The sequence below is a fragment of the Penaeus chinensis genome, chromosome 35, assembly GCF_019202785.1.
Source record: "Penaeus chinensis breed Huanghai No. 1 chromosome 35, ASM1920278v2, whole genome shotgun sequence".
NCBI lineage: Eukaryota > Metazoa > Arthropoda > Malacostraca > Decapoda > Penaeidae > Penaeus > Penaeus chinensis.
This window is the reverse complement of record NC_061853.1, coordinates 31,973,257-31,985,281: the sequence shown is the minus strand read 5'-3', so window position 1 is coordinate 31,985,281 and position 12,025 is coordinate 31,973,257. Positions and strand designations below refer to the sequence as shown.

Here is a 12,025-nt window from a genome sequence, read left to right as displayed (position 1 = left end):
TAAAAATGCAATAATGACTGGTATTGGGTAAATGTGTACAAAATGACCCAACCACATGAAAACCGTGCTGTAAACCAAGTTTATCATCAGGAAGAAGAAGAAAAAAAAAAAAAAATCTCCAGGCCACTAACCCCAAAATTCACCACCAATGGAACATAACATATATATACACACATGTATATTTTTACACACACACACACACACACATATATGTATACATACATATACATATACACACATACATATATATATACATATACACATGTATACATGTATATACATATATCTACATATACACATGTATATACATATATCTACATATACACATGTATATATATATATATATATATATATATATATATATACATATATACACATATATACACATATATACACATGTATATATGTATGTGTAAGTGTATATATATATATATATATAGTGTATGTATGTATGTATAATATAATACTTATATACATATATTATATATACACATACATATACATATATATACATACATATACATATATATATACATATATATTATATATATATGCACGCACACCCGCACACACGACACACACACACACACACACACACACACACACACACATACACACATACACACACAAAAAAATTTTTTTTGCATACAAAACAAATTTATATATTTCTATTATATTACTCTGCCAATGGAAAACACATTTGAGTTATGAAGTTAGGACCTGAAGCTTATGTTACTCCTAAAAAAAAAATTAGCTTTGCAGTTTTCCTTGAACAAAATTTCATTTGATAAATTTCTACTATGGTCTCACCCAACCCTTTCATTATGACAAATCATTTATTTTCCTCTATTGTGTCTATTTCTTTCACAATGCAACATTAACTGAAACTTTTCTAACCTCTTGTTATAGATTACTACCTAGGAAAAGGCTGGAAAAAAAAAAAAAAAATGCATTAAACTTTCTCTGAGACAAGTAACTGACTTATCCTGTAATATATATAATCTGAGATCTGCAAAGTTCAAGAGCACTTTAGGTTTGGACAACTCAGGCTCTGAAGCTACTTTTGAAGTTGCTGATTGGTAAATGCTTAAAAGTCAGCAACCTCAAGACAATATATAAGACATTCTAAAAAAAAAAAAATAATAATAATAATAATAAAAAATAATAATAATAACAACAACAATAATAAAAATAATAAGTAGTAATGAGTGTACATTCTCTCTGCACATGCTGAGAGGGAAATTAAGTCTGTATCTTTATTGCTTACTCTTTTGGTGTAATGTATTAGTATCAATTACAACTTGTTGAATGAGCGTGTGTTTGAGTGTGCATATGTACGCTCATTTCTGAGTTCATATGTTGTGTATCTTTATGTTTCTCTTTCAATGCATGTTTAGCTGTGCATCCATATGCACATATATTTGTGCTAAATATATCTTATTACACTTACCCATACAAAAACTTTTCATATATTCTTAAATGGATTAGAGAACAGACCTTATACAAAGCAATAACTTACCATATCCTTGCATGCCTGAACTTAAAACATTCAAACATAACATAAACAACCCTGTGTTTATCATCACAAATCCTCCATTCCTTCTATTCATACATGGACTTGGGTCCACTTTGAGCATCTAAGGCCTTACCATCTCCAAAAGTGAAAATGTGTTCATAAATAACTAAAATTAAGAATTACACTGTACTATACTTTAATAATTTGTCAGATATTTCCCAATAAACTTTACTAATAGACAAGCAACCCTGTAACCTCAGCATTATATCCCTGGGATTATCTCCAGTAGAATGATTCCAGGATTACACAACAGCATCACAGAATTCATCAGCCTAAGCAGAGCCAACTGCCTTATTCCTACATTCTATAAAGCCCACTCTCATTAAACAAAAGCTTGTAATCCATCTTGCAAGACACATAAAAGTACAATATCCTACTATACTTAAAAAAAACAAAAACATACATAAATACATACAGCATCAGACAAATAATAATAACTGTACAGTTTGTTTGCATTTGTTATTAAAAATCCATTTCTCATGGTTTCATTTGTTGCAGAATAAGCAAATGATTGAAGATACTCAGAAAAGTAACACAGAGAAAATAATAATAATAATAAAAATTTGCAAATAATAATAAACTCATGAAAATGCAAGAGAACTGATTCTCCTCAGGCAAGATGCTGCAGCATTCAACATAGGATAGTAATAAGTCCATATTCTGGGTCTTAATCATTGCTTCAGATATCAGGGCACATCTTGAATGACCTCTCTTTCTGACTAGTGCTTTTATCTTATGTTTATACTACTGTTCAGGACATTGAAAACTTAACCATCTCATCATAAAAAGAGGAATGCTGTCTTTTGTGATGCACTCTACTCGAAACAACTGATGATAGGCAGAAGGCAGGATAATACAGACACCCAACAACTACTTCCAACACTATGAGGAATCATGTTTAGAGCACCAAGATGGAATGTACTTAAAAGAACACAGTGGCTGATCAGTGTACCCATGGCACCCACAGAGTATGGACATACGAAAATAGGGGATGCCAAGAGGAAAAGATAATGCAAGTCTGAGGATGACACTGGATTTTAATGTTCACACCCTTAAGCCAATGTTTGACATGCAAACATAAAGGGTGACAATTCCATGTCCAAAGTCCAGAAAGAGCACCTACCTTAGGCCTGAATTTCTTTGTGCAAGATATAATATAATCAATTTGACAACAAAAGTTCAAACTTTATTTTTAAAAGAGCTATTTTTCTTCCAGCCAAGGCACAGAATTAACTAACCATACAGACGAGTTGTGTGATTGCCTTCCGTGTAATTACCCAGAATGGCTGTATGAGGCCAGGGCCTTGTGTGTGGCTTGAAACACATTATTTCAGAAACTTCATGTTCCTACCCAACCTACCAAGTCCCTTTGTGCTGCAATTTGAGCAAAATACAATATGAGTTTAATGTTTGTGCCACCTATGCAAAAGCTTACTGTTGTTGATGTGAACCACTGCAAAACACTTGATACAAATGTCATTCCTTTCCTTTGAAGTTTTAAAATTCTACCCCTGTTTTGAGGACACTTGCATATGGATCACAAGTCAAATAATAAGTTATTGTAAATTATATTCTAATATATATGATGAACTACATCTGAATGTTGTCCGTCAATCATTTAAAACACTCTCAATAATATTGGCCTGTAACACAAGCAAATTTCACAATTAAAATAAATAAAGTACACTTATATTCAGGTCAGTTCTATCCTTAAAAATACTTCCAAATATGATGACAACTGAATGTACCAATGTACTGAATGTTTTTAAGAAAAATGAACACAAGCAAAACGAAAAACAAACAAGTTATTTTTTATCCACCCTTCACAACCTCAAAAGCCTAATTCCTCAAATGCAAGAAATAGGAATGATACCCTAATAAGGCAATCCTGAGAACCCCAGGCAGAGCAATGGTAGTAAGTGTTAACTTTCTTAACCATTTAGCAAAGAGCTATCACTGTATAAGTAATTTCATTTTATTGTTGGCTGATTACACTTATGAGAAAAACTTCCTGATTTACCAAGAGTATAAGATTATGTAAAAGGATGCATGACATGGTTTCCTGCAGCAGCTTCTTAAAAGGCAATACTGATATTTCACTTTATACACAATGTTTGGTGAACTGACACTTGTGACCAGGGCTAAATATGAAAAAAAAGAAAAGGGGGTTGGGGGAGTTCAGGTCACATCATTTTAAATTCACTTTGCTTCCAACATGATACATTTTCTTTTGGCTACAAAATGGAAGGTGGTGTCCTAAACAAAATTTGAATCATATAAGTTTCATTAGTACAATATGTACTATTTGGGCATGGCCACCTCATACTGTATATATACAGAGTTGTATATACATATAGTTACAGAAATTATCATCACGAAAGGAGATCCTCCCCAAAACAATAACTTACTCTCTCACATTAACAGAGGCACAGCAACATTTAATAAAAAAAAAAAAAAAAAAAAAAAAAAGGAAATCATACATATAAAACATAACAACAATGTCATGAACACCTTAGCAACTACACCTAAGGCCTTGGATGATATGCCTGGCAATTCTTCAAGAACATCTTATTTTTGATGCACTTTTGATGCTTACCTTGATATGCAGTTTGTAACTTGCATGGACATGACAACATATCACAAATACTTTTCAGTAAGGAAATTCAAATACATTACATAATATCAAGAAAGAGGTGTAGTTAATTAAAAGCAGTAACAGAGATTGGTCTTTCATATACGTCTCACAAATGAATATATATTGCTCCTTGTGGAAGATTTGAAATTTGTTCAAAGATAGTTCTAAGAAGTCAATAAATAATATTTTTACCATATTTACCTTTGCAGCTAGTATAAAACATCCCATACTCCATGGATTACCTTAAGTCTAAATGGATCTCAGAAGCACTGCAAAAACCCAACCCAAAACCAGGTCAATGACCCCAGCTAACCAGCAGAATACCCTGGTATTTGCATGATACTGTTGAATACCTCTGATCAAGCTGTTTAAATCCTTTCATGCATTGATAACTCTCAACCAATCTGTGTTACAGCTATTTTGCAACATCATCTTGATAGATCATAGTTGTTAGTTTGGGGTGCTGGCAAAGGTCAGAGCCTGAGGCCACACAACAGATGCTGAGGGAGATGAGGGAGGGTGGGTCTCCAGCACCACCTGTTCAACACCCTCAGCCTCACTCCCACTTATTGCCTGCCCAAAACCCTGGGCCATCCTGATGGCAGCTGGGACACCCTCCCCTTGAAGGTCTCCACTGGTGCCTGCCCCATCCTGTCCCTCAACAGTGTGTATGTTGACTGAACTGCTGCCACTAGTCACAGTCCGTGAGGTTGAGGTCACTGTTGAGGCAGTGCCCGCAACAGGCAAGCCAGGTATAAGAGAGATAAACTGCCCTGCAGGGAGAGAGAGTGTCACTGTCTCTGGGCCATCTGTGGTGACCAGAGCCAGGGTAGCACCCTGCTGACCTCCATCGCTACTCACCAGCAAAGGTCGTCCACCCTGGGCTGTTCCCACAACTACTTGCTGCCCTTCTGCTCCCGTGCCTACTATGCGCACATATTGCTCCCCACCACTGAGGGGAGTGATCTCCCCCATGGCCTGGGTCAGAAGGTCATCCTCCTTCACCTCCACACCAGCTTCCTCAGACTCTCCTCTGGTCAAACTTACTAACCGATGGTTCCTCAAGATGCTGGCATCAGTGACAAGCTGGCCTCCAAGGGTTAGTTCCCCTGACAAGCCTGCTGGAGCCTCCATCTGAGCCTCATCTTCTTCCACTGCCGCCTCAGGTGCTTCAGCCGAGTACTCCTTCATCTGTGACTTGTGGTTGCAGAGGTCAGGGTGGTGGTGCCGCTGGTGCCGCAGGAGCCGGGCCCGGGTTGTATACTGGCGGTAGCACCATAAGCATGGATGTGGGTATGTCTTGGAATATGCAGGAACCTCACCATTCTCATTCTCATTGTGATTGGTGGAAGGCGGGGGAAGCTCTGCTCCAGGGTGATACTTTAGGATGTGTAATTTCCTCTTACTACTGCTGCGGTACATCTGCAAAAGTTGTGGAAGTCCATCTACACCTCATAATACCCAAAAAACAAACCATTCTGAACTTACAATATAGCATATAAACCACCTCAAATATCCACTTAATGCTTAATCCTAAATTACCTTATCACAATGCTGGCAGCTGTAACATCTCTTTGCCTTGAGGATGGGTTGGTTTAGCTCAGGTACTGTTGACGGGTCAATGTTTGGGTGACGCTTGGCCAGGTGGTTAACAAGCATGCCACGCCGCTTAAACCCCAAGAGGCAGGTGTGGCACTTGTACAAAAACTGTTTGTAATCAGCAGGATCAACCTATGGCAGGAAAAGGAGAAGCAATTCTTCTTCTTAGACACTTCATAGAGATAAGATTAAATCAATGCTGTTGTACTGCACTAAGATAATAGGTTTGGAGACTTACTAAAATCAAATATATTTTAAGTTTATGGAAGTAACAGTAGAGGCCTCATGTTGAAAATAAAGCACCAGCACCAGTCTTGAAGAAGCACTATATATACACCCCAAAATGGAGTGTCCCATGCATAAAATTATCTTTTTCCTAAAAAAGGTTTACCAAAGCTGTTCTGATAGAGAGCTTCTGGTAAAGCAATAAATAAGGCAAATTTATTGAGACTAACAGTAAAACTAACATTAAAAAGACAACAGCATCTTTTTACTAACACTTAATTCTGAGGCTGGTACTAGTACTAAACAAGACATGGGAAAAAAATCAGATAAAGCTCTATCCTCAAAAGTGAAATATAAACACTTTCTGCAGTCTGGAGCCAGAGGCAAACAGACACTTAGAAATAGAATCAAAACAAAGAAAGAGGGAAAAATAGAGTTTAATATATCATAGTCAATGAACTACTTTCTCATCTGTATGTACACTGATAATGCTGATAAAACTTAAAACACTCTGAAACGTTACTTTCACATGACAAGAATGATATCAAAAGAGATCTACCGTTTTCTAAGGAAGTTGTAACCATTAGAAATGAAAATGAACTAATGGCTTTGGCACAGCATCCTCTTTAACCCAATACCGCTGGGGAAAATGACTAAAAAATGGGGAAAATGCTGTGCTCATCTTCTATATTTTTTGTGAAATGCCTCTGCACATAGATGGCTCTGCTAGTGCTTAGCCACAAAGGAGTCAATTAGTAGACCTTGTGACCTTACCTGATTTGAATTGGCAGGAAAAACTTATTTTTTACTTGCGCTATGAATATCGATGGTGTTATTTTTATTATAAACATTATCATTAGTATAATGTTTTTTAATATTAGTAACAGCAAAATAAGATAACGTAAAATATTTTGTAAATCAAAGAAAAGGGTGAACGGGCTAGACGGGCAGTACTCGTAACTGGCTCATTGGTGACTTAGTACAAGTGTAGCCATCTATGTGTCAAAACAATCAAACAAGTAACTCACAGTGGGCATAGCACGTATGTACATGTCATGCCCTTTGGCATTGGGGTAACCTCTTGTAGCCAGGCTAGCCTATAGCTGTCACAAAAAAACAGCTCATCATGATGGGTACTGCTATATGCGTCATGACTCACTAAAGCGTGTTGAGTGGGAAGTTCTGCTATACATGGTGAACTCCCCAGCCAAACGGCTCGACAGTTGCCAGAATTCAACAGAATGAGTGACAAAGACATTTCTGGCACCATTATTGTAGGGTTAAAATAATGCTGATTCATATTTCATTGAATTTTTGAACTGATCTAATTATTCATTCAATTATGGTTCTCTGTCTCATTACCACTTATCTTTTTTTCCAATAAAATACATCCTTCTTCCCCTCCCTCTTTTTTATCCCATGATCTGAGGAAAAGAGGCTAAGAGACATAGGGCAAGAAAGACATCTCTGTGACTCTGTGACTGTGACTTCTTTCACCCTTTCCCTCTACCTCTCACACAATACCTTTGGGACAAACTTGGGGGGTCCTTTGGCGACTGCTTTAGAAGTTTTTGCCTCACGGTCATTAGAGTGCATGCGCTTAGAGTGTTCACGGAGCTTGTCCTTCCGCTTGAACCTCTTGCCACAGTCTGGACATAGGAAGTCACGGCGCTCTGAATGACTGCAAGAATGAGAGAATAAATTTATAAAAATGAATAAACCCTAATGTTCAATGATATACTTCTATATCAAGATGCTAATAACACACATACACAGAAAGGGAGTAGGAGTGGGAGTGGGAGAGGGAACAGGAGGAGGAGGCAGAGGACGAGATGGAGGAGAAAGAAAAGGAGAAGGAAGAGATAGAAGAGGGACCAGCTCACCTAAGCATATGAATCTTGAGTTTGTCCACAGATGGCATCTCCTTACTGCATATGGAACATGTGTGAGGCATGATGGCGTGGTATGAACGAATGTGCCGGCGAATCTTACTGTACGTGGGGAAAACCTGTCAGAATGGAAAATACAATAAATAACAGGACTAAGGACAGTTATCTATATGACTTATGAGGTTATGGGAGGATACATATATCTCAAAAACATTATCAGATTTTTATAGTTACTGGGTACTGTTTATTGTTCTAAAACTAGTAAGAATGCATCAGCTTGTATGTTTTTTTGTTTTTGTTTTTTGTTTTTTTTAAGAAAAAAAAATCAAAACATTCAGAGATATCAATAAAATAAAGAGATTAGGTGACTACAGTCAGCACCATAAGTAATGGCTCTGTGCAAGGTGCGTTCAACATCAATAGCAATATGGAAGGAGTACCTACTGGTTGTAGTACTTGGTGGCAAATCCCTTACACTTCACACAGCCTGCCATGCATCATGGGACAGATTCCACCAACCTGAAAGAGACTGGGCTCAAAGTTTCCCAATATGTTGTGCCGGTGATCCACAAGCTGAGGTACGGCCGAGATGTCCCTCCCTCAAGGCACCTCTTCATGAGCCCCTAGATGTTCTCGATGTTGATCAAATTTGGGGAATTCCCCAGCATCACTATTGGCCAGTGCATTGTCCTGTTGGAATATGTTGGACTGCAGCCGAAGCAGTCCTCAAGAAGTTCAGCGAGCAGCTCCAAGTAGCAGTCCTTGCTTCACGTTCCTTGGCAGTACAAGCTTTCCTGTCTCATGGTATGCAAAGGTACCCAATACCATAACTGAATCAGGGCGTTTGATCGTAGCTTCTGTGCCTGGCCTCATCCACATCTTCCCTCCTGTTTCCAGTCACTGGTCACCTTGTCAGTCCACTATATATGCTCCATTCTCTTCACGTCCTGATTCAAATATTTCTTTAAAAAATATAACCCTTTTCTGTCTTTTTTCTTGGTGAGGAATGGTTTTCGTCACAGCTGGCTGTGTTCATAAAAGAAGTCATCCTTGAGGCTGCACTGAATCATACTATTGTAGATAGGATGAATCTATCACTTGAACTGGTCATTGTCTCATTAGGGAGTAATTGTAGTGGGTGTGAGTTCCCACTGTTGAGGCTTGGTGCTGTAGATGAAGTGGATTTCTACGGGAGAGCCGGAGAGGCACCCAGTCGGCGAAGGTCTGGGGAGTCCTGTGCTGCTGCTGCTTGCTGAAGTGCGGCTGGAGGATTGTAGGTTGATGATCTCGATTCTAGATCCTGAAGCTTAAGTACAAGGGTCTGTGTAACAAGAGAGCTGAGAGGTGTCTGTGTCAACCAGTCAGGTCTCAGCAGTGAGTTGTGAGAAGCGCCTGCTGGTGAGAGAGCGAGGACGAGGCAGTTGGACCTGATGTGACCCAATCTGGGAAGTATGCAGAGCTCCAGGTTATGAATGCTCACCTCCCTCAGCAGCAGTTCCTTTATTTTTTTCTCTGTCACATGGGACTCAGCCTTTACATGATGCAATATGAGTCTAAGAGTCCAATTAGTTATTTCACAGGGTGTCCCAGAGCAATTTGTGATGGGGTGGATTCATGCCTCCATCTTCTGTGATCTTCTTAGTCCCAGCCTCCGGGCTAGTACAGTGGTAACGTGTCGGCCTCTCATCCGAGGGGTCGGCGGTTCGCGAGAAGTTGCAATTGTCGCCTGGAGGTTACTGCTGTGACTGGGCACCACGGCGGGTAAGGACTAAGACGAGTCAGCACCAGCTGACACACGTTAGCGAGTCGGCATTAGTCGACACAGGCCGGGCTCCCCTCGTTGGCATAGCCCGGGCGAAGCTCAGCTTCGCATATCGGACTTATTCTTATTCTTAGTCCCGGGCTGGACTGTTTGGAGTGCAACTCTGGTCAGAGTGGAAATTTACTTATTACTTTCCCCTAAAGTAAGATGGGATGCAACAGCTGCAATTTTCTCCATTGAGAGCTCTGATACTCAAAGAATTTCTGTACACACACACTTAAAAATTGAAGGCAAGTCGAGAAGGGGGGAAAAAAAAAAGTGTTCAGTGTAATCACAAAAACTCATCCTCTTATTATCAGTGTTTCAGGCACACTGCCAGGAGATAAGTACACTTGGGTAACCAAACTCCACCCCTCGCCCTACGTTAGCCACTCAAATACATATGGCATTTTCAATGGGTATAAAGAGGGGGTACTTGATAATTTGTCATCCCATTACTTTTGGTGCTGACTGAATACAGTGAAAAAGTTGCCATATCCTGGTTTGTTTTCATAATCATGGAAAAAATCTTGTACAAATGAAAACTTAAATGCATTCAAACCAGCTTGATATATTTGTAAAAAAAAAAAAAAAAAAAAAAAAAAAAAAAAAAAACTTTTTGCCACTAATAGACTTTTTTTCAATAATACAATCTTGTAATATATTATTACTATATCACTCTATAAAAATACTATGTAACAAACACCCTCACAATCAGATACACATCCTAACAAGCTTAAACTTTACACAGAAAAATACACATATATGACTGCAAACTAAATACACATGCATGCAAGCATACATACATATAAACATGGACTTACATACATACACACGCGTGCACGCAGAAACGCATGCACAAACGCACACACGACATGCACAAACGCACACACGGCATGCGAGAACACCCGTAGTGCACATGCTCACACACTCACACTCACTCACTCACTCACTCACTCACTCAGTCTCTCTCTCTCTCTCTCTCTCTCTCTCTCTCTCTCTCTCTCTCTCTCTCTCTCTCTCTCTCTCTCTCATACACACATGCATGCACACACACACACTACATGGAAGAACACCAACACTGCCCTCACACATTCATACACAAACACTTCATGCAAGAAAACCTGCACTATGTGCTCTCTCTCTCTCTCTCTCTCTCTCTCTCTCTCTCTCTCTCTCTCTCTCTCTCTCTCTCTCTCTCTCTCTCTCTCTCTCTCTCTCTCTCTATCACACACACACACACACACACACACACACACACACACACACACACACACACACACACACACACACACACACACACACACTGCATGCAAGAACACCTGCACTATGCTCGCTCTCTCTCTCTCTCTCTCTCTGTCTCTCTCTCTTACACACACACACACACACACACACACACACACACACACACACACACACACACACACACACACACACACACACACACACACACACACATTTATGCAAAAAATTACACAATCAGCAATACAAAAATGTTACACCTACACCCATGCACATCCCGAACCAAACACTTACCTTTTTACAAGTTGGGCAAGCGTATTCCCCATTGACACAGTGTGAGGATACATGGGACTTCAGCCCGGCTACGGAGAAGAATCCCTCCCTGCAAATCGGGCAGTCATAGCCTTTACTGCCCTCTGTGAAGTCAGGACATTAGTGCTCATCTTTTCCTCACACTCTAAGTGCAAACGCGTGTTCGCCAAGTATTGAGCAGGCAAGTGAGCGCTTATCTACCGTGCTCTTTGCGCTCTACTCTCTCTCTGAACCCATATGATGGCTCTACTGTGATAGGATTTTTGATTGGCTTGTTTAATGTCAGTCTCGGTAGTGCCAAAAGCTAGATGAATATTGAGATTTCCTGTCTTACTGATCTTTTTTTATGTATGCTTAAATTACTGTCAAAACATTTGATCTTCAAAATCACTTTTCACAGTTAATTAACTTGAGGACACAATATCTTCAGAAACTGCATTCATATTACTATGAGGTGAAAAGAACCTCTCTAAGTCAAAGACAGAAAATAGAAAGTTACCAAAACTGAGAAAAGTGCATTTAAAATATCTTTGCACATAACACATACTCATATCTTACCAGCTCCAAAACTTTACACAGCAGCTAAATACCTCAGCATGATGCACAACTCACCAATATGAAACTTGATGTGTGTGTTAAGGGCTGTATTGCTACAGAAGCGTCTGAGGCAGAGGCTGCATCGGAAGGGCTTCTCCGTCTCATTGCCATGGACAGCCATGTGCGCCTCCAGCCGCTCACGACGCAAG

General features: G+C 39.3%; 1 protein-coding gene across 1 annotated transcript in view; it reads right to left on the bottom strand.

Annotated features, from left to right (window-relative positions):
- Window positions 1-674: 674 nt before the first annotated feature.
- LOC125044283 overlaps window positions 675-12,025 on the bottom strand; it is a 28,492-nt gene continuing 17,141 nt past the window's right edge. Inside the window, exons 17-22 of the mRNA XM_047640872.1 lie at window positions 11,892-12,025; window positions 11,262-11,383; window positions 7,919-8,043; window positions 7,560-7,716; window positions 5,754-5,942; window positions 675-5,633 (exon numbers count right to left, since the gene is read on the bottom strand). The exon at window positions 11,892-12,025 is cut by the window's right edge and continues 5 nt beyond it. Coding sequence (XP_047496828.1) covers window positions 4,662-5,633; window positions 5,754-5,942; window positions 7,560-7,716; window positions 7,919-8,043; window positions 11,262-11,383; window positions 11,892-12,025 — 1,699 coding nt within the window. The 3' untranslated portion in view covers window positions 675-4,661. The remainder of the gene's footprint in view (window positions 5,634-5,753; window positions 5,943-7,559; window positions 7,717-7,918; window positions 8,044-11,261; window positions 11,384-11,891) is intronic.